The 19,462-nt window shown below is 39.4% G+C and overlaps 1 protein-coding gene across 3 annotated transcripts in view; it reads left to right on the top strand.

The window, feature by feature from the left end:
* LRRFIP2 (LRR binding FLII interacting protein 2) overlaps positions 1-19,462 on the top strand; it is a 106,296-nt gene that overhangs the window by 80,172 nt on the left and 6,662 nt on the right. For 2 of the 3 annotated variants that reach the window (XM_080807398.1, XM_080807397.1), the window contains 3 exons: positions 7,668-7,760; positions 15,592-15,724; positions 17,278-17,327. In XM_080807398.1, the coding sequence (XP_080663524.1) occupies positions 7,668-7,760; positions 15,592-15,724; positions 17,278-17,327 (276 nt within the window). Of the gene's footprint in view, positions 1-7,667; positions 7,761-10,208; positions 10,302-15,211; positions 15,314-15,591; positions 15,725-17,277; positions 17,328-19,462 lie in introns of all 3 variants that reach the window. The other variant, XM_080807396.1, reaches the window with a different exon arrangement.

Raw genomic sequence — 19,462 nt, forward strand, 5'->3', positions numbered from 1 at the left:
AGAACCTGCCATTTCGGGGATGCTGGGCTTAATGGACGAGTGCGTCATACCTAGAACTGAAACTTCAGTTGAAATGGATTGATCCATGGAAGTTGACAAACATGAGCTCTCAGGTCTTAAAATATTTTCCTTTTTAAATTTTTATAAAATCTACTTAATTCTCTTAAGGAAAATCTTATGGCCTCCTTCATTTTCTGAAGATAGAATACAACTCAAGTTTTATCTTTATTTGCTATCTCTTAATTGGGATAATTACAATGAATTATTTATTTCTTCCTGTTTTAACTGGCTGGAATGCCACAAAGCTCTGAAGACTTTCAGTGAGATGGTTCACTTTTTTCTTTTCTATCATTTTTCAAGATAATCTGTTTTCTAAATGATGGGAGAAAAGTTATTAATCAGTTATTTAAAAACAGCAGGATGGAGACATAGGTCAGAAGTCAACAGATGTTTTCTTTAGAGGTTTGTATGTTACATTGTTAAAATGTGCAGATGGAAAATAAAAGGCACTGTGCAAGGTTCAGATTTGCCCTTTGACAACTGCAGAAAACAAATTGGGTTCTCTTATTGGATTTGGACTTTTTAAAGTGTTGATGTCATTCCAAGCAGAGGACAAAAGGATAGTACTGCCAGAAAAATGAATTGTGACTACGTTGCAGAAATAAAAAGCCCAGAAAACAATTTAGGAAGTATGCATTGGTGAATTGTTAGAAACATCAGTAATCTGAAGGGAGAAAAACCTTAAAGGGATTGGTATTAATACTGTAGACTCTAATGGGGATTTTTTTCCTTGAGGACTGAAAGTGCTCATTCCAGTCTGTTTTGATCAGATTTAAAAAGTGTTTGGAAGTGTTTGTCAAGGGCTTCGGGGAAGAAAGGATGAATAGACAGAATATAGAGGGTTTTTAGGGCAGTGATAGTATTCTGAATGATACTATATGAGTGGATACATTATTTTTGTCAAAACCCATAGAATATATAATACCAAGAGCAAGCCTTAATGTAAACTGGACTTTGGGTGATAATGGTATGTCAGTGTGGGCTCAGCACTTGTAACAAGTCAGCCAAGACTTGGCTGCTCAACTGGCTGAGCCACCCAGGTACCCCTATGGATACTGCCTCATGCAGTAGAATATTCACTTTCAGAGACCTACAGAGAGGTCAGGCACTCAGGTATGTTTTATTATAGCTCAGAAGGAAAGGGTAGAGAAGGACCATTCAATTATAACAACAATGGTATTAATACAATTTTTCAAAATGTCTTCAGTGCTTCCTGCTGGGATTATAATAACCACATCTTAAATATTGTCTCTGTACCTACTCTGGGGACGAATGAATGCCTGGTTAGGGGTGTCTCAAGTATAGTATTTTCTTAATAGCTATTTATTTTAGTAGTGGATTCTTTTTCTTTTCCTTTTTTTAAAGCTTATCTGAGATCTTAAAGACATGTTTTATTAGAGTTTTTATTTTATTATTTATTTTAGAGATTTTATTTATTTATTTGACAGAGATCACAAGTAGGTAGAGAGGCAGGCAGAGAGAGAGGGGTAAGCAGGCTCCCTGCTAAGCAGAGAGCCGATGCGGGGCTTGATCCCAGGACCCCGAGATCATGACCTGAGCCGAAGGTAGAGGGCTTAACCCACTGAGCCACCCAGGCGCCCCTAGAGTTTTTAAAAATACAGAAAATAGCAGACTATTCTGAACCCTCCTAAAGCCATCATCTACCCCCAGCCATCAACCCATGGCCAATTTTGTCCATCTACTTCCCCCACTCCTGTTCTTTGAGGTAAGACCTCAGTAACTCATATTTTTTAAAGAAGATTTTTGTTTATTTATTTGAGAGAGTGAGAATGAGTGAGCACGAGCCAGGAAGGAGCAGAGGGAGAGGGAGAAGCAGACTGCTGCTGAGCAGGGAGCCCGATGTAGGGCTCAATCCTGGGACGCCAGGATCATGACCTGAGCCGAAGGCAGATGCTTAACCAACAGAGCCACCCAGGCACCCCTGAGTACCTCATATTTAAAAAGAGTTTAGGTAAGACTCTCTAAACGATAGAAAAAAATCTAAAAAATTAAGAATAATTCCTTCATACTACATATCTAACCATTGTTAAAATTTCAGTTGTCTCAAATGTCCTAAGTGGTTTTCTTTTTTACACTTAGAATCAAAAACAACAACACAAAAAAACAAACCAAACCAAAACAAAACAAAAAAACCAGAAAAAACCCCTGAGGATCCAGATAAGTTTCATAAGTTGAAATTAGTTGTCGTGTCTTTTAAATTTCTTTGTGTTTATAGCTTTCCCTTCATGTCTCTTTTTTTTTTTTCCCTCCCTTGCAATTTGTATGTCAAAGACACCGGATTGCTTGTCTTAACAGTTTCCGACAGCCTTAGGGAATTTGCTATTTCATCCCTGTGGTGTCTTTACTGTGTTCCCTTTTCCTCTGTCTTTTCTGTAAACAGGTAATGAGGTTTAGAGGCTTAACCAAACAAAGGTGCAGCATTTTTGGCAATTCTACTTCACGGGTTATGGGTTATCATCTGGCAGGAGGCCTTGATGTGTGGCTCTTTCTTTTTACAGTGCTGTTGCTAGATGCTTCGATCTGTTAGTTGATCAGGAGTTGCAAAATGGGATATACTAATTTTATCATTACTGTTTTATATTTCTTGTATTATTTTAAAATGGATTGAAGATAAAATTTACATACCATCTACTTCATCTGTTTAAAAGTACAATTCAGGGGCTTTTATATATTCACATTATGTGCAGCCATCCCAGTTAGTTTTAGAGTACTGTGGTTGTGCCAGAAAGAGGCCCTGTATCCTTTAGCTGTCATTGCTCTGTCTCCTGCCCCCTTAGCCCTCAGTAACTCGTCTGCTTTCTGTCTCTGTAGTAATTTCCCCATTCTAAACTTACAGTCGGTGGAGTCACAGAATATGAGGTTGGCTTTTTAGACTGGCTTCTTTTATTTAGCTTAACTATTTTGGATGTTCATCTGTATTGTAGTGTGGGTCACTACCTCATTACTTTTTATGGCCCAATACTCTCCCATTCGGTGGGTATACCACATTTTGTTTTTCATTCGTGTGCTGATGCACATGCTGTGATGAATAACGCTTCTGTAAACATTGGTGTATAAATCTTTGTGTGGACGTATGTTGTCCTTTCTGTTAAGTGTGTACCTGGGAAGGGAGTTAGTTGCTGGATCATATGGCAGCTCTATATTGAACCATTTGAGGAATGCCAGGCCATTTTCCACAGTGGCTGCACCATTTCACGTTCCCACTAGCAGTGTATGTGAGTTCTGATTTCACCACACCCTCACCAACACTTACTATTGTCTGACTTTTTTTCTTTTTACAACCTTCTTAGCAGCTGTGGTTTTGATTTGCATTTTCCTGAATACTAATAATTATGGGTATATTTTCATATGCTTCATATATCTCCCTTGGAGAAATAGCTATTCAGATCTTTTGCCTATTTTTATTTTTTATTGCTATTTTAAAAAATTTTATTTTATTTTATTATTTTTTTGAGAGAAAGAGAGTGAGAGAGAGAGCACTAGCAGGGGGAGGAACAGAGGGAAAGGGAGAAGCAGACTCCCTACTGAGCAGGGAGCCTGATATGGGACTCCATCCCAGGATCCTGAGATCATGCTCTGAGCTGAAGGCAGACACTTAACTGACTGAACCATCCAGGTGGCTCTTTTTTTTGCCTATTTTAAAATTAGATTTTTAAAATTATTATTGGTTGTAAGAGTTTATATATTCTAGATACAAGTCCCTTATCAGATACAACTTAAAAATTTTTTTAAAAATACCATTATGAAGTCAAGAATACCAGCATTTGATGATTTGAATTCATGTTTGCTTTTATTTTTTTAAATTTTTATTTTATTTTATTTTTTTAAAGATTTTATTTATTTATTTGACAGAGAGAAATATAGTGAGATAGGGAACACAAGCAGGGAAAGTGGGAGAGGGAGAAACAGGCTACCTGCTGAGCAAGGAGCCCCATGTGGAGCTCTATCCCAGGACCCTGAGATCGTGACCTGAGCTGAAGGCAGACGCTTAATGACTGAGCCACCCAGGCGCCCCTAGCTTTTATTCTTTTGATTTTCAGATTGTTCAACCTTTAAGTAATATGAACGTGTTCAGGTTGATTTCCAAGTAATTTTGACATGATTTTTTTGTGTTTCTTTGTTTGTTTGTTTTTGGATGAATTCTGTCTAGCACAAGAAAGTGTTCCAGGCTCATCTGGTACATTTCCTGCTCCAGACCTGGAGTTGTTCGTCCAAGGAGCCTTGGTTCTTTTAGTGGGGCGGTATGGGTGCTGGAGAGCTCTTGCCACCGAGATCATCACTGTTTATAAAGAGTTTCTTAGTGGGTGTATCAGGGAAATATTTATGTGGGGTACTTTTTTGTTTTTAAAGTCAAAATATATTATGAGTTTATTCTGGTAGTTCACGTTCACGTTCAGGACTCTGGCATTTTTCCTTATGCTGTTTTACATATCTATATCTCCGTTTTCCCACTGCTAGTTCTCAAAGTCACTGGGGATGATAGTAATTATGTTATATTCTGTTCTCTTTGCTCTATCCCACAGTGCTCAGAATAGCAATACCAATGTCTCCACAAATGATATAATTACTGAAAATAGTTAAAAGTTTTTTGTTTTGTTCTGGTTGGTTGTTATTTTGCTGCTATACTATGTATAGTCCAACCATTGTTTTTAAAAGTTACTCAAAATAGTTTCTGTGTGCTTATGCTGCTAACTGGATATATAATTAGACTCAGTGCATTTTATTTTCAATACTTAGGAATTGCTTTAAATTTTTTTGTTTATTTATTTTAAAAAAGATCTTATTTATTTATTTGACAGAAAGAGTGAGAGACAAAAGCAGGTAGAGCAGCGGAGGGAGAGGGAGAAGCAGGCTCCCCACTAAGCAGGGGGCCCAATGCACGGCTTGAACCCAGGACTCTGGGATCATGACCTGAGCCGAAGGCAGTTGCTTAACCAACTGAGCCACCCAGGCGCCCTGCTTTAAGAATGTTTATCTTTAGATTATTTTTGCTTTTAATTATGATAAAAAGTATAACAGAATTTACCATCTTACCCGTTTTAAGGTGTTACAGCAGACAGTTCAGTGGTATCAAGTATATTCACATTGTTGTGCAATGGGAACTTTCTCATCTTGCAGAACTCTGTACTCATTAAATAACAATTCCTGCCCTCCCACCCAACTCTTGGCAAACACCATTCTACTTTCTCTCTCTCTTGAGTTTGGCTACTCTAGGGATCTCATAGAAGTGAAATCATACAGTTTTTGACTTTTTGTGACTGTCTTATTACACTTCATATAATGCTTTCAAGGTTTATCCATATTGTGTTGTAGTGTGTGTCAGAATTTCCTTCCTGAATAATATTCCGGTGTATGTATATACCACATTTTGTATATCTGATCATCTGTCTGTGGACACTTGGTTGCTTCCGTCAGGAATTGCTTTTTGAATTTAATTGTGTTTTATAATTACATAAGATACTTAACATATATCTGAAGTCAAATGAACAAAGAAAATATATCAAAGAAGTCAATCTTCCATCTCTGTTCATCTCTCTTTCTTGAGGGGATTTTTTAATTAAATGCTTTAGCCTTCTATTTTTTAACTTAAGATAGATATATTTTGCTATTTGAAAAAAAGTATATACAAATACATCTTTTTATCCCCCCTTTCTTAGAAGACAGTAGCACACAATAAATACTAGTCCACACCTTGCTCTTTATCGCCTTGTGACTGTGGGTCTTCTTCATTCTTTGGCATTACTACATCGGGATCCCGTGGTGTGCATGTGTGCATGTGCATGTTCTACCAGCTCCCGATTAATAGGCATCAGAATTGTTCACAGTCTTTTGCTGTTAAAAATAGTCCTGCAAAAATGATGCACCACATAAGTCTTTCTGCTTTTTTGCCGGGAGAGCTAGGTGAGTCATCGAAGTGGGTTCATTGGGTCAAAAGGCATGGTCATTCTGCTGGATACTGTGATTCCCCTTTGTAGTAGTTATACCATTTTGGATTCCTACTAAAATATATGAGAGGGCCTATTTCCTTCCCGATAGTATTTTCCTGAATACGTTGTCAAGTTTTTGGACTTCGACTAGTGTTTAAGTGAGACATACGGTTTTAATTTATTGTTCTTTTACTATGATCATCTTTTTTTTTTTTTTTTAAAGAATTTATTTATTTATCTGACAGACAGAGAGATCACAGGTAGGCAGAGAGGCAGGGAGAGAGAGAGAGGAGGAAGCAGGCTCCCCACTGAGCAGAGAACCCGATGCGGGGCTCAATCCCAGGACCCTGAGATCATGACCCGAGCCGAAGGCAGAGGCTTAACCCCCTGAGCCCACCCAGGTGCCCCTATGATCATCTTTTTATATTTAGAGTGATTTCTGTTTCTTTTTCTGTGAACTGTCCATTTCTTTAGACTATTTTTCTATATAGTATTATTTTTTCTTTTTGAAAAAAAGGCTTACTTTGCTTAGAGTGCCTTTTGCCATTCAAGAGTTTCTATATAGTCTAACTTATTACCCCTTTCCCTTCCTTGCTGGTGGATTTTTAGGTCACTTTTTAGTAACATTTTTTCCTACTCTTTGGTTATCATTTTTTTCTCTAGTAACTGTACCCTTCTTTCCTTTTCTCTTTTTTTCCCCCCTTCTTTCCATATACTGCTAATCCATTTGAAATTTGTCCTGGTGTATACTGTGAGGTGTGCTTCCAATTTCCTTTTTCCATTTGGATATCCAGTTATTCCAGCCTCACTAACATAAAACTATTATTTTTTCTGATTGATTGGAGATGATCATTTTGCTTTGTTTTTGCTTAAAATATTTGCACATGTAACTGGGTGTATTTCTGGGTTTTCTCTTCTGCACCTTTCATCTGTATTCATAAGCCCTTACAAACATTGTTTTAATTATATAGGCCTTATGTCTAGTAAGGCTAGCTTTCTTCTTTACGGGTATTTTTTTTTTCTGGCTGTTTTTTCTTGTGTTTTTCTTCCAAATAAACTTTATAATCAATTTTTCAAGTTCTGATGAGAAAAAAAAGCCTAGTGGTATTTTTATTTGGACAGCATTAAATGTATAGATTAATTTGGGGGAGAACTGACATTTTTATGATACTAAGTCTTCTTATCCAAGATAATATGCCTTTCTATTTAGTCCTACTTCTCTGTCCCTCAGGAATATTTTATATGATTTTCCTCATATTAATTTTGGGTATTTCTTATAAGTTTACACATGTATTTTTTAAATTTTTATTTTTTGATATTGTGTTTATTATATTTTCTCTCTGTATTTTATTTATATTTATGAAGATTATTGGATTTTATATATTAATTTTATAACATGTTACTTTATTAAGTCTTCTCATTGTTCTTAGTAATTTTGCCATTAATTAGTCTGGGTTTTCTAGATATATATTCCTAGGAGATGAAAAATGTTAATTTTCTGAACCTTTCCATAGAAACAATTTTTCTAAGTTTACTATGCATGGGAAGTCCAAGTGTGTTTCTGGAGGTCAGTCTTAGCCTCAGTATTAGTGTATTGTAGACGTGCCAGTTTGTTGTGTGCTTTTAGCTGTATAAGCTGTATCATTTGTTTATTAACAGGAGTTAGAAAGGCAGAAACATATGTGTAGTGTGCTGCAGCACAAGATGGATGAACTTAAAGAAGGCCTTCGACAGAGAGACGAGCTCATTGAGGTATGTGCGTGAACCGTGGAAAACTTAATTTTGAACAAAATGCACTGAATGGGACTGTGAGGTGTGTGTTGGGAGGGAAGGGAGTTACAATGCCACAGAGTTTCCTTGTCTCTTCATCTTAGCTGTACCATAAAATTTCACACACATGAAACATAAAGTCAGGCTTAAAAAATTAATGCTACCAACTTTATAAACATTTCCCCTTGTAATAGCAAAAGCTTTTGTAATTATCTTTTATTCCTAAGCACTTTCTTTGCTAAAGATATCTTAGGGAATGGGCAAAAGGAAAAAATTATGAGTACCATTAGTCTTTGGAATATAGTGAATGCTGTCTGCTGGGGCAGGATTCTTAGGGAGTAAGACGTTTGATCTTCTCTGAGGTAGATCTCTTTCTGAGGTGGCTAAAGGAAAAGCACTAGTCAAGATAGACAGCTTCTATATGAAAAGCTGGAGGTGGGCAGATTGTGCTGGTGGAGGAACCCCTGAGCGCCTCAGTGTTGGCAGCATCCTGAGGAATGTGAAGCAGTGGGATCCACCAAGAAATCTTTGAAAGCATTTATTGTACTTTTGTTCCTGTTACCTTGTGAGTAACAAGGTAACTCACTTTAAATGTGGCTTTTCCTCTTGAGGTTTTTCCTCGTGGTTTTTAAGTATTCTGGGAAGGGATCCTGTCCACTGGCATGGTGTGATTATCAAAGGTTTCTTTTTTTTTTTTAAAAGATTTTATTTATTTATTTGACAGACAGAGATCACAAGTAAATGGAGAGGCAGGCAGAGAGAGAGAGAGAGGAGGAGGCAGGCTGGGATCATGACCTGAGCCGAAGGCAGAGGCTTTAACCCACTAAGCCACCCAGGTGCCCCTCAAAGGTTTCTTATCTTACCTTAATGTTGATGACAGGGGAGTGCTTTTAGGAAGGCCAGCTCTTAGGGATCCCAGGGATCCCTGGAAGATGTCTCCCGCACCACACTCATCCACATTCCTGTTGCTCAGGCCCCTCCCTGCCCCCACTCATCCCCACTTGGTTCCCCTCCCTCCTCCTCTCTTTTGCCATGGACCTGCCCCACTTAAATCTCTCACCCTGTAAATAACTTTTAAAAAACCATTTAATAGAGGAAAAGAAATGACTACTTTTCTATTTGTGGATTTGTGTTAACTTTTCTTCATTCTTGAGAATGAATTGAATTGAATGTAGCCTGGCAGATTGAGTTTGTGAATGTTAAATGCGGACACAGATAACCCTTTGAAAATATCAGATTACATGTGAAGTTAGTTGTCCTCGTTTTTCCATTTTTGTCATGAAGCATATTATCTAAGTTTTGTGTCCTCTTGGTATTTAAAAATAATGTGAATTCCTCTCCTTTTTTGTCCTTTTGTGTTTTTTGTGTCTATATTCCAACCGCTTGCGATTTCTTTTTCTAGTTAAGAGATATACTTTTCCCCACTTTTGATTTCAGAAGAATAATAAAGCTGCTTTGCCAGCTGCTTCTCAAATTCAGTACCTTAAATTAGAATTGGTTAAGTGTTTTAGCTTTTAATTTGATGATAGTGCTTAAGAGGAATTGCAATGCTTGATTCCTATAACTTGTCACTGTGGTTTCTTTAAAGAAAGCCGAGGGTGCTGTATGTACGAACTTTAAAGACGTTAGTTTTAGGAGTTTCTGTGTTTAGAAGTAACGTCTCTTAGATGTTAATACCCCTGTGTATGTATAACTGGAAAACATTGAATATGAGAAAATAATGCTTTTTGGTCTTTCATGGTAAAGTAGATAAGAAATGTGTATGTAGGAAACGTAGGAGATGGTAATTTACCAATAATTCTTAAAAGAAAATCTGTTAATATTCAAGTGTATAAATTGAATCTCGTTGCCTAAGGAGAATAGTTGCTTAAGAATGGCTACATGCTGAATTCTAGTTTTTCTAAAAAACTGAACTGAACTAAAAATACGACTGTTCCTTCGAATTCATGATATTCTTGCTGTGGTAGGTTCTACTAACAAATTTGAAATGATTAAGTTGAGATGTTTTTTATTTTTTAGTTCTACTTAAGAAAATAAAGTTTAAAACTATAGCTTGCTCTCTCATAAGCAAAATTTCCCTCTCTAGAAATGTAAGTTGCTCCATCTTTGGAAAAAAGGCAGTTATCAGAGGAAGAGCACATACGTGGAGTTGCTTGTACACAGAAGCCCTAACTGGCTTGCTGCCACAGGGCTGTGCTCCCAGTAGTTCTTCCCACTTCCCTTGTGGCAAGCCAGCAGGAGTCCTGTCGCCAAGACACTGGATGTCATCTTCTCCTTTGCAAGCAGCTCTTTTCCTGTTCAGCACAGCTTTCTTTCTCCCTTTGTTAAGTTTCTTTATCAGCTTTACTTTTTGTTCTGTTTTCCTCCCTCTGACCCCCTCTGTTTTTTCTTTCTGTTCTTTTATTACTTCTCTCCCCACTTCCTCTGCAGGAGAATCAACGAATGCAGCAGAAAATAGACACCGTGACAAAAGAGGTGTTTGACCTCCAGGAGACACTCCTTTGGAAAGATAAAAATATTAGGGTATGAAATGAAATTGGGCTTTGGTCTGAAGCTCATTGATGAGGAATAGACCAATATAATTTAACTTAGAGATTCCTAAAAATCTGTCCTTTTGGTTATTTTTGAGCATTTATACACTGAAATGGGAATAAGCAGAAGACAGAAAAAAACTTCTAGGGAAAAACGTGGTAGTATTTCTGCAAATAACTCTTCTTGCTAGCAGGACTCTGGGCTTGTGAAACCTACAAAGTAGGAACTTTCTAGGGAAGTTTATTTCCCCAGGATTCTCATCCAGAAGCAGCCACAGGCATTTAATTCAAACTCTGTGGGTAACCTGATATCCTTACATTGCAAGAATTTTGGATGAGAAGCAAGAGAACAGTGAGTGGGGGGTGGAGGACAAGTAATTAGCATCCCATAAATCCTTGGTGAATAAAATAGGAAGAGATTAACATCAATTTAGTTACGGAAGTGGATAGGAATGTAAGATTTGCCACAGTTGCCAAACCATGACGTCATCTCTAATTATAACCCATGACTCCCCAAAGCAAGGGGGGGTGGTACCCAGAGAAGGAAAGTCTTCAGTGGTTTTTTGCTAAGCCCTTTAGATAGATTCCAAGCGTATGGAGGCTGGAAAAATTCCCACCAGTTCATCCCTTGTCACCCTTGACATGTGCCCCATCTCATGCTGTGAGCTCTGTTCTGCACTGGGGGTGCCACACAGCCATAGCTGCCAGACGCTTACCTTGTCAGGGAAGGGCTATGGTGGAGGAAGCAGAGAGAAGGAAGAAAGCCCTTGTCTTGAGAACACAGAAAGTTTTGTTTTGCTTGAGGTCAGGTGGCATAGGGAAAAGTTGGCAAAGATCCCCAAGAACACCTATGATAGACATGCCTGGATGAACAGCCCTCTGGGTCATAACCTTCATTGTTGATGGGGGAGTTCTTGTATCCAGTTCTTTTCATACATCCAAGGACATAGCCTCCCCCCCCCTTTTTTTTTTAAATTAAGATTTTCTTTTTTTATTTGAGAGAACAAGAGTGTGCGAGCTTGGGTGGGGGTTGGTAGAGGGAGAGGGAGAAACAGAGTCCCCGCTGAGCAGGGAGCCCTACTCACTGCATCCCAGGAACCCCAGATGATGACCTGAGTGGAAGACAGATGTTTAACTGACTGAGCCACCCAGGCGCCCACCTCCCCCATCCTCTTATTAATAAACACATGGAAAACAAAATTATTTCTTAAGAGTTTTTAATATTTAAGTACTGAGTTTCTAAAATTGTAAAAGCTAGAAGAGCCTTCTGGAATATAACTATTAAGAGTTTTGAAATTCTGATTGTGAGCTACTAAACTTATTTACATTTTTACTTGGGGAATTTAAAATGAGATGTGAAAAAATGTATGGCACGAAGTAGGTAATTTGTAAAGGTTAGTAAGTCTGGTCACTATCTAGAATGGTCTTCTTTTAGGACCTTCACATAATTTTCTGTAGCACAGATCTGTAGGTCCATGATTTCTATTTTGTATAATTATCTTAGTATTTAAACCGATTATTTTGGATCAGCTGTAGGAAAACTCCAAACCACTCAGTCCAATAAAATAGCTATTCAAAATAAAACAAAAATTCATTTTCTACCAAAAAGATGTGCTCATAGTTAAGACAGATTATTTGACTTTTAAATATTCATGGCATTATTGAATGAGTAAGTGGCTATCTTCTTTCTGTATGATATATAATAATGTGTTCCTTTGGCTTTTTTAAAAAACTAAACTTAAAAAAAATTTTTTTTAATCTGTGGTGGGGCATGTGTCAGAATGGCCTTCCTTTTTAAGGCCGAATGATAGTTCATTGTATGTATGTACCACATTTTGTTTATCCATTCATTGGGTGATGGATAGACACTTAGTTTGCTTCCACCTTTTGGCTCTTGTGGATAATGCTGCTGTGCACATGAGTTTGCAGATACCTCTTTGTGGCCCTGCTTTCTTTACTTTGGGTTGATAGCCAGGAGTAGAATTGCTGTGTAATATGGTAATGGTATGTTTAAGTTTTTTAAGGAGTAGTGAGACTGTCTTCCACAGCAACCGTACCATTTTCCATTCTCATCAGCACTGTACAAGGGTTCTATTACTGACACTTGTTTCCGGTTTTTCTAATAATCATCCTAATGTGGTCCTCCCACGACTTGCACAAGATACATTTTCAATGTAGTTAGTGACTACCTCATGTATCACTTGTCTCTAGCTTCATTTTCAAGATTTAAAGTTAGTGACTTAATAAAGGAACATGGCTGTTATTCTCATGTTAGAGTTTGGTTTTCTTTGTTTTCCTCCATCGATCCTTGTGGTCATGCTTGTAGCCCTAAGGCGGTTCCGAGTTCCAGGTGGCTATGTGTGGAATAAGCACATACATGGGACTGGTGTATCTGGATAGCCCTGTGTGAGGCTCCATCCCATTCTAAGATATTTCTGGCCCCATGCAATTATATGGAGAAATATGTGGTCCCCACAGTTCATCTTGTTATACATATCTTTCAGGCTTCTTGACACTAGAATTTGAGGTTAGGTCAGGGGTAAAGAATTATTTAGATCTCCACAGGCATGTAGTTTTTATCCTAAGTGGGGGAAAAAAGTCTACTGTGAGAGCTATTACTGAATGCAAATTCAGGGTAGCAGTTTTATGCTCAGGTGCTACAGAGGATTTCAGATCAGCGAGAATACATTTGCTCCAATTAGAAGGTATTTCAGTAGCCTTCAAACTTTGTGGTGAAATGGGAGAACTTAAAGGATGTATTTTATTTTCCCATCCATAATTATGGGAAAATAAAGTTAAGTCCCGAAGTAAAGATAAAATCCATTGCTGTAACACGTAGGAAGAGAAACCAATGGCATGTACTAGCATTTGCTAGAATTTCTAGTTTAAGATTGGTCTGTTCCTAAGAGCATCTAGTGGTGGTGGTTATATAGAGCATGTTGTGGCAGTGGTCACTGACCTGGTTGTATGCGGTGATGCATGGCGTAACTATGCACGCAGATACCAATAACCCACAAATATCCAAGCCCTGGATATCGAGTGTCTGCCAACAGTTGGGAAAGTATTGCTTGTGCTTTTTTGTCCTGAGGTTAACATTTGTTATTAATGCAATGGAGTGGTAATAGTAGCTTGAAGTATTAGGATAAATACCTAAATGATTAATATGAAGGCAGACTCAAGACATGCCATATGGTGTGAATGTAAATTGCTGAAAGGAAATTAGATATTGTTGTTGCAGTTTGGGTACGTATGGGGTAGGGCTACTTAGAGGCTTCTTTTCCAGCAGCATCTGGGATGACAGTAAGGAAACATAATTGTGGCCTTCTTGGGACTGTGAAAGAGAAAAAGTATGCAAAGGCTTTGAAACCAAAAAGAACTAGATTTACTTTATGGCTTTGGCACTTACTGCGACTTTGGGCCAAAAAAAAAATGTATATATATAAAACCTCTGAGGTTCAATTTTCTGATCTGTGAAATGGGGATAAGACAAGTGCAGGATATAGAAGGGAGAAATTATATATATATCAATATATTAGGGCAAAATTACATGTCTCTGTAGCAGTGCCTGTTGTACAGTTGGAGCCGCACGGTTGGTGGCTGCCAACATCTCTTGTCATAAGATTAGAATGATTTAGAACACTGTCCACCTACTCAGCAGTCAGTAATGAAGCCATTGGCTCATTTCTAACCCCATAAACTGAGAGGAAAGGTACCTGCTGTAGTTTAACTTCTTGGCCTGTTGGGGCTATTGGCAGAAAATATTAAATACAGGAACGCTGATGTAGTGAAAGGTTTTTTCAGAATAGACCAGCTGTCAGGTATCTGCATGGGCTGCTTGCCTGGGGTATGTTTTGAATTCTGGGTTATTGTCTTACATAGAACAGATTCGTTCTGTCACTGATGACCTGGGCGTGTGCCTGCTTCTACACTGTTGGCCTCAGCTCTGACAGTTGTGATTCAGGCAGTGGTGGGGGTGATCCAAGTGGAAAGAAAGTGCTGGGCTTTTCCTCGGCCTTCCTGGGAGTCATGCATGGCAGCAGTGCTTATACTGTGTACGTGTTGTCCCTTCTGTTTTCAGATGAGAAATCTGAGGCCTAGGTAAGTTAGTACGTGCTGGGACTCAAAAGCCTGACCCCCAAACCCATATTCTGCTGCACTCCATAGGTGGGCTGTATTTATTTGTCAGTGTTTTCTTTTTCCCATTTAGAAAGGTGTATCAGAAACCAGATTCTTAATTGTATTTAACTAAATTAACAAAAAAACAGGTCCTTGGGAATCCCTTTGGAGATGAGCTATTTTGAATTAAGTGGTATTTGAGGAATATTTTGCCACACTGTTTGCAGAACAATCATTACAGACAATATTTAATTAAAATACCTTGTATATATTGGTTATTTTTTCTTCTAGGGCCATTAAAACTTTTTTAACTAAAAAATTTTTAATTTTCTTAATTAAAAAAATTTCACTGTATCCTTGATGAACAGTTTTAGTTAAACATAAAATGTAGTCGTTTGTTTTGGTCACCATATGAGAATGTAGTAAGATCAGTAAGGAACACTTTATTTTAATATGACTGCTGTCTTCATCTTCCTTTTCCTGTTTGTTTTTTTTTTTTTTCCCATCGACTGGAAAAGAAAGATCAGTTCTCCTGCCTGATGTGATAAGCATGTTTTGGCGAATTGACGCACGACTAACCAGTTTTTGTTGAAACCCTCCTGTGCAGATGTGTGTCCATATGACTTTGTATTTCCGCCCCTATCTAACTGCTGGTTTCCAAGCTTTACTGCTCCCTTGTCTTTTATGGCCTTAACTTTGTTTATTTGAATTAGGTACTCTCTGCTGCCTCTTTCACTTGCTCTTTTTCTGTGCCATTCTTTCCCTTGCTACCCTGTCTAAAACCAGGCCCTAGAGAAACAGAAAGAATACATTGCCTGCCTTAGGAATGAGCGCGATACGCTCAGAGAGGAGCTGACTGACCTGAAGGAGACAGTGAAGACAGGAGAGGTACGTTAGCTTTAGCCGGGAGTTCAAGTCCCTCACTGCTTTATTCTTCCTTCCTTTCATCCTGTTATCTTTCCCAGCCCGAAGACAACCCAGTGTTCACTCTTCAGTGCAGATTTGGTAGGTTTCAGTCATTTCTTCTACGGACCTATACTCCGTGTAACTAGTTCTAACCCAGTGTTACCTGTTGCAGACATATTGACGCAGGGTCACCTCACAGAGTATACAATGCTTCCGTGTGGGCCATGTTTTGTGACGGTGGCTTTTTTCCTTTTCCACAGAAACGTGGCTTAGTTATAATCCCTGATGGCACTCCCAATGGGGATGTCAATCATGAACCAGTGGTGGGAGCCATCACCGTGGTGTCTCAGGAGGCTGCTCAGGTCTTGGAGTCTGCAGGAGAGGGTCCACTAGGTAAGACACTGGCTGCTGCTCTGTCGGCTTGGATTTACTGTCCTCTTAGACTTACTCATATCCCATCTTGGAAAACAAAAACAACACAAGGGCTATCTGAGGTTTATCTAAATTCTTAACAGGAAGAAATCTGGGCACAGAATCTTAGGCATCCTTGAACTTGGGAAACCAGCATTTGGGTCATTGTACAGCCTCTGGGTGGAAGCACTGTTGGTGTAAACACATTGCTTTTTTACTTAAATACAAACCTTCCGGGAAGAGATAATCCAGCATATGCATCCCAAGGAACCAGTGGGCTGGTAGGGGACTTCCCAAGTGTGTTTTAAGTTTCTTTTTCCTGGAGAATCTGGTTTTATGCTTTGTTACTTATCCCAGGGTGCGGTGGCAAAAACCGCATTTCTTAAGGCAAGAAACAGGTGACCAAGAAGTCAGATCTTAGAGGAGTGTTTTTTCTAGAGCAAGGCTTCTTGAGCCTCTTAACATCTAAGCGTCTTAAATTTAAGCCTTTGAGACTTTAATAACACCTCTCCCAGGAAACCACGCAGATGCCCATCCATTGGCTCTACTAAGAATTCAGCTCTAGAGGAAGGAAAGTGGCACAGATACTCTAACACCAGCTCACTTTTTTTTCCTTTTGTTTTCATAATGTGTAGGTTTTCTAGAGGACTGGAACCTTTTCAGAGTTAGTAAACACATTCTCTGATGCACAGAATTGCAGAGACAGATCACTTTGATATGGCAGAGGCTGTGGGTGGGGCAGTGGGAGCTGCTGTAGAGAATGCAGAGTGTGTGGCTGGGGGCAGCCCAGGGCTTCATCTGCTTGTTGGGAAGGTACTGGGAAGCCAGCACTTAACATTCGGCCGGCCGTGACCCTAGTTGATTGGGGGAGGCTCTTGCTCAGCGCTGACTGCTGCTTTTACTCATCTCTGGCCCCTCTCAGTCCCAGGGCCTTGTTTTAATGGCATGCTTGGGAAGCAGCAGCCCAACCCCCAGGCCAGGAGTGAGCCCTAGCAATCCTGCCGCCGCCTCAGATTAGCCCTTGACTGCCTGCAACTCGGAGTTTCCCCATTTCCCCTCACTAGTCTCTGTGGGCCTTTGCTTCTTCAGCATTGCCCTCCCATTTTCCCTGTTCCAGCCTCCCCACCCAGGCCCTCTTGTATCCCTTGTCTTCTCTCCCAGATTTTATTTGCTCCTGTGAGGCTTAAACCTGGGAGTACCCAGCATTCGAGTTGTCTGTCTGCTGGTGAAAGCTTGCACATTTTTGAAACAAGGAAGTGATCTTTGTACTTTGGTTTGTCTTTCAGTGGAAAGTCACTGCCCTTGGGAGCAAATGTTGTATTTAGTGCCTTGATAGCCATTTTTTGTATGGAAATATGTGTTGAATAATTAAGTATTTTTCCTTAGCACTGAACTTAAGCCTTCATTTCTTTTGATATTGAGAGCTATAAGTTATCAGATAATGTTTGCTGTTTCTGAATTTCAAGAATGATTTTTAATTGTTTCTGTACTATATCCTCACAAATTTAGTTTACAACCTTTTCCATTTGTTTTAGATGTCAGGCTACGAAAACTTGCTGGAGAAAAGGAAGAGCTACTATCACAGGTAAAGGCATTCTTCTCACTGGAAGATAATGTTAATTTAAGGACTAAATAAATCACATGGCAAAGCATTAGCAAATTAAAATGTATACAAGAAAAAGATGCGCTTATTTCAAACATCAGTACTCAAGATTTGAAGGACAAAAAGATAAATTCATATTTTACCTTTTTGTTGTTTCCTGTTCTTTTAAAAAAATTACCAGATGTGGAGTTTAAGGAGTTAAATAGCTCTGCGAAGCTTCTTGTAAAGACAGAAGTTTCCTACTCTGCCTCCTCACCTTTACCCTGACCATGCTAATTGGTTCAGCAGATTCTTTCCATGTGTACTGTTCTTGTGTATTTCTCTCCCACACGCTCATGTTGCTTCTTGATGGTTCTGTTTTGGGCACTGTCTGTTGACATCCCTCTGTGCAAGAGGACCATCTAGCCTTCTGTCCCCAGCAGCATGCACACCCTTCCCATCCCCTGTCCCAGCAAAGGCACAGTGTGCATCCCGTCGGCGCGTGTTACTGGGACTCGTAAGCAGTTGTCATGGAGCCCCGCAACGTTCCAGAGCTGCCTTCCCTCTTTGTCACAGCTCCAGCTCTCCCAGAGTAAATACTGCGGCTTTTCTTTTCCTCTGCTTGGTTTCCTGTGTATTTATGACTTGCGTCGCTGCTGCGCCTGCAGCAGTAGTTGAATCTGCTCTTAAGAGTTTGCAGTGCACCAAGTATTCTCTCCGTTCCGCTTGCTGGTTCTTGGAACGTCTGACCTGGCCCCCTCGGAACTTCATGGCCTGTTCCCTCCACGCCCAGCGGGGCTGCCCTTTGTCCCCGCCTAGGGTTTCCTCTGCCTATGGTTGAGGTTGGCGTCCCTTTTAGCAATGCTGTAGGCCTTCCTCCTTTTTCATTCATTCTGTTTTTGGTACATCCCCCAGTAACTTCCTGAGAAAAGGATATATAGGCTGTAAATTTTTCATAACTTAGGAGACCTCAAAATATCTTCATTTTACCCTATTACTTGATTACAGTTTGGTTAGAGAATTCTTGGAATTTTTCCTTCTTCTTCTTCTTCTTCTTCTTTTTTTTTTTTTTTTTTAAAGAAATTGCTTCATTGTCTTCTGGCTTCCAGTATGGAAGCCAACATGTTGAAGATTTCAAGGGCATTCTGATTTTTCATCTTTTGTATGTGACTTCTTCCCTTCTTTAGTGGCTTATATCATACTTTCTTCCTGTTTGGAGTTTTCATAGTGATGTGGTTTGGAGTTGTCTGCATGTTTTGGGCCCCTGTCAATTCTCAGAATTTCTATCCTTCAATCCTGGGAAAATTTTTTGACTGTTTTTCTCCCTTCCCATTATCTGTTATTTCTTTTTGAAACTCCTATTCAGTCATTCGAATGTTGAATGAGATGCCACTCTTTAACAGGCTCCATTCCCGGCATTTGGCATATTTCCATGAACTACTCAGTTAAATAATCCCTGCACTAGGAGACAGATCTTACATTCTAGTAGGAGGAAACCAGACAATAAACAATAGACGGAATGAATATGTAAGTTATATGGTATGTTCGAAGTTTGTGTGACCGCACTTACTGTATGTGTTTCTCTAGCCACATTTAGTGGCCATAGGTGCAGGCGTGGGTGGGCGGAGTTGGATTTTACCCAGGAGTGTAATTGAGCAGAGGAGGTGAGGGCATGTGGAGGAGAGTATTGATAATGATGACCCCAGAGATGAAGTGGGTAATGAGGCTAATGGGTAATCCAGGAAGATGTCAAGACCCAGTGGAAAGATGGGAAATATCAGTGGGATTGAAGGACTGGGATTTGGGTTCCTGAGAGAGGGAGCAGGAAAGACCAGGAGTAGAGGTTGGAGAAAAGATAATGGGACTGACTCATGCAGGGACTGCACTTAATCAAGTGGGAGAATCCAGTATATGACTATGGGAGAGTACTGATGGCAAGATCCTCGGAGAGGAGGTGTTCCAGAAACTGCCATCGGTCATAGGAGAAATTCTCTATGTAGGTGGATTTTTAAATTGCTCAGACTATACTTAAGGGAGCATAAATCAGGAGCTAAATGGTGAAGGAGTAGGGCGATGGCAGTGATGAGGGGTGGTTGGTATGTGGAATCAGAGGGGAGGAGGTAAGGAAGTAGGGATTT

This window comes from Martes martes (assembly GCF_963455335.1).
Source record: "Martes martes genome assembly, chromosome: 1".
Taxonomy (NCBI): domain Eukaryota; kingdom Metazoa; phylum Chordata; class Mammalia; order Carnivora; family Mustelidae; genus Martes; species Martes martes.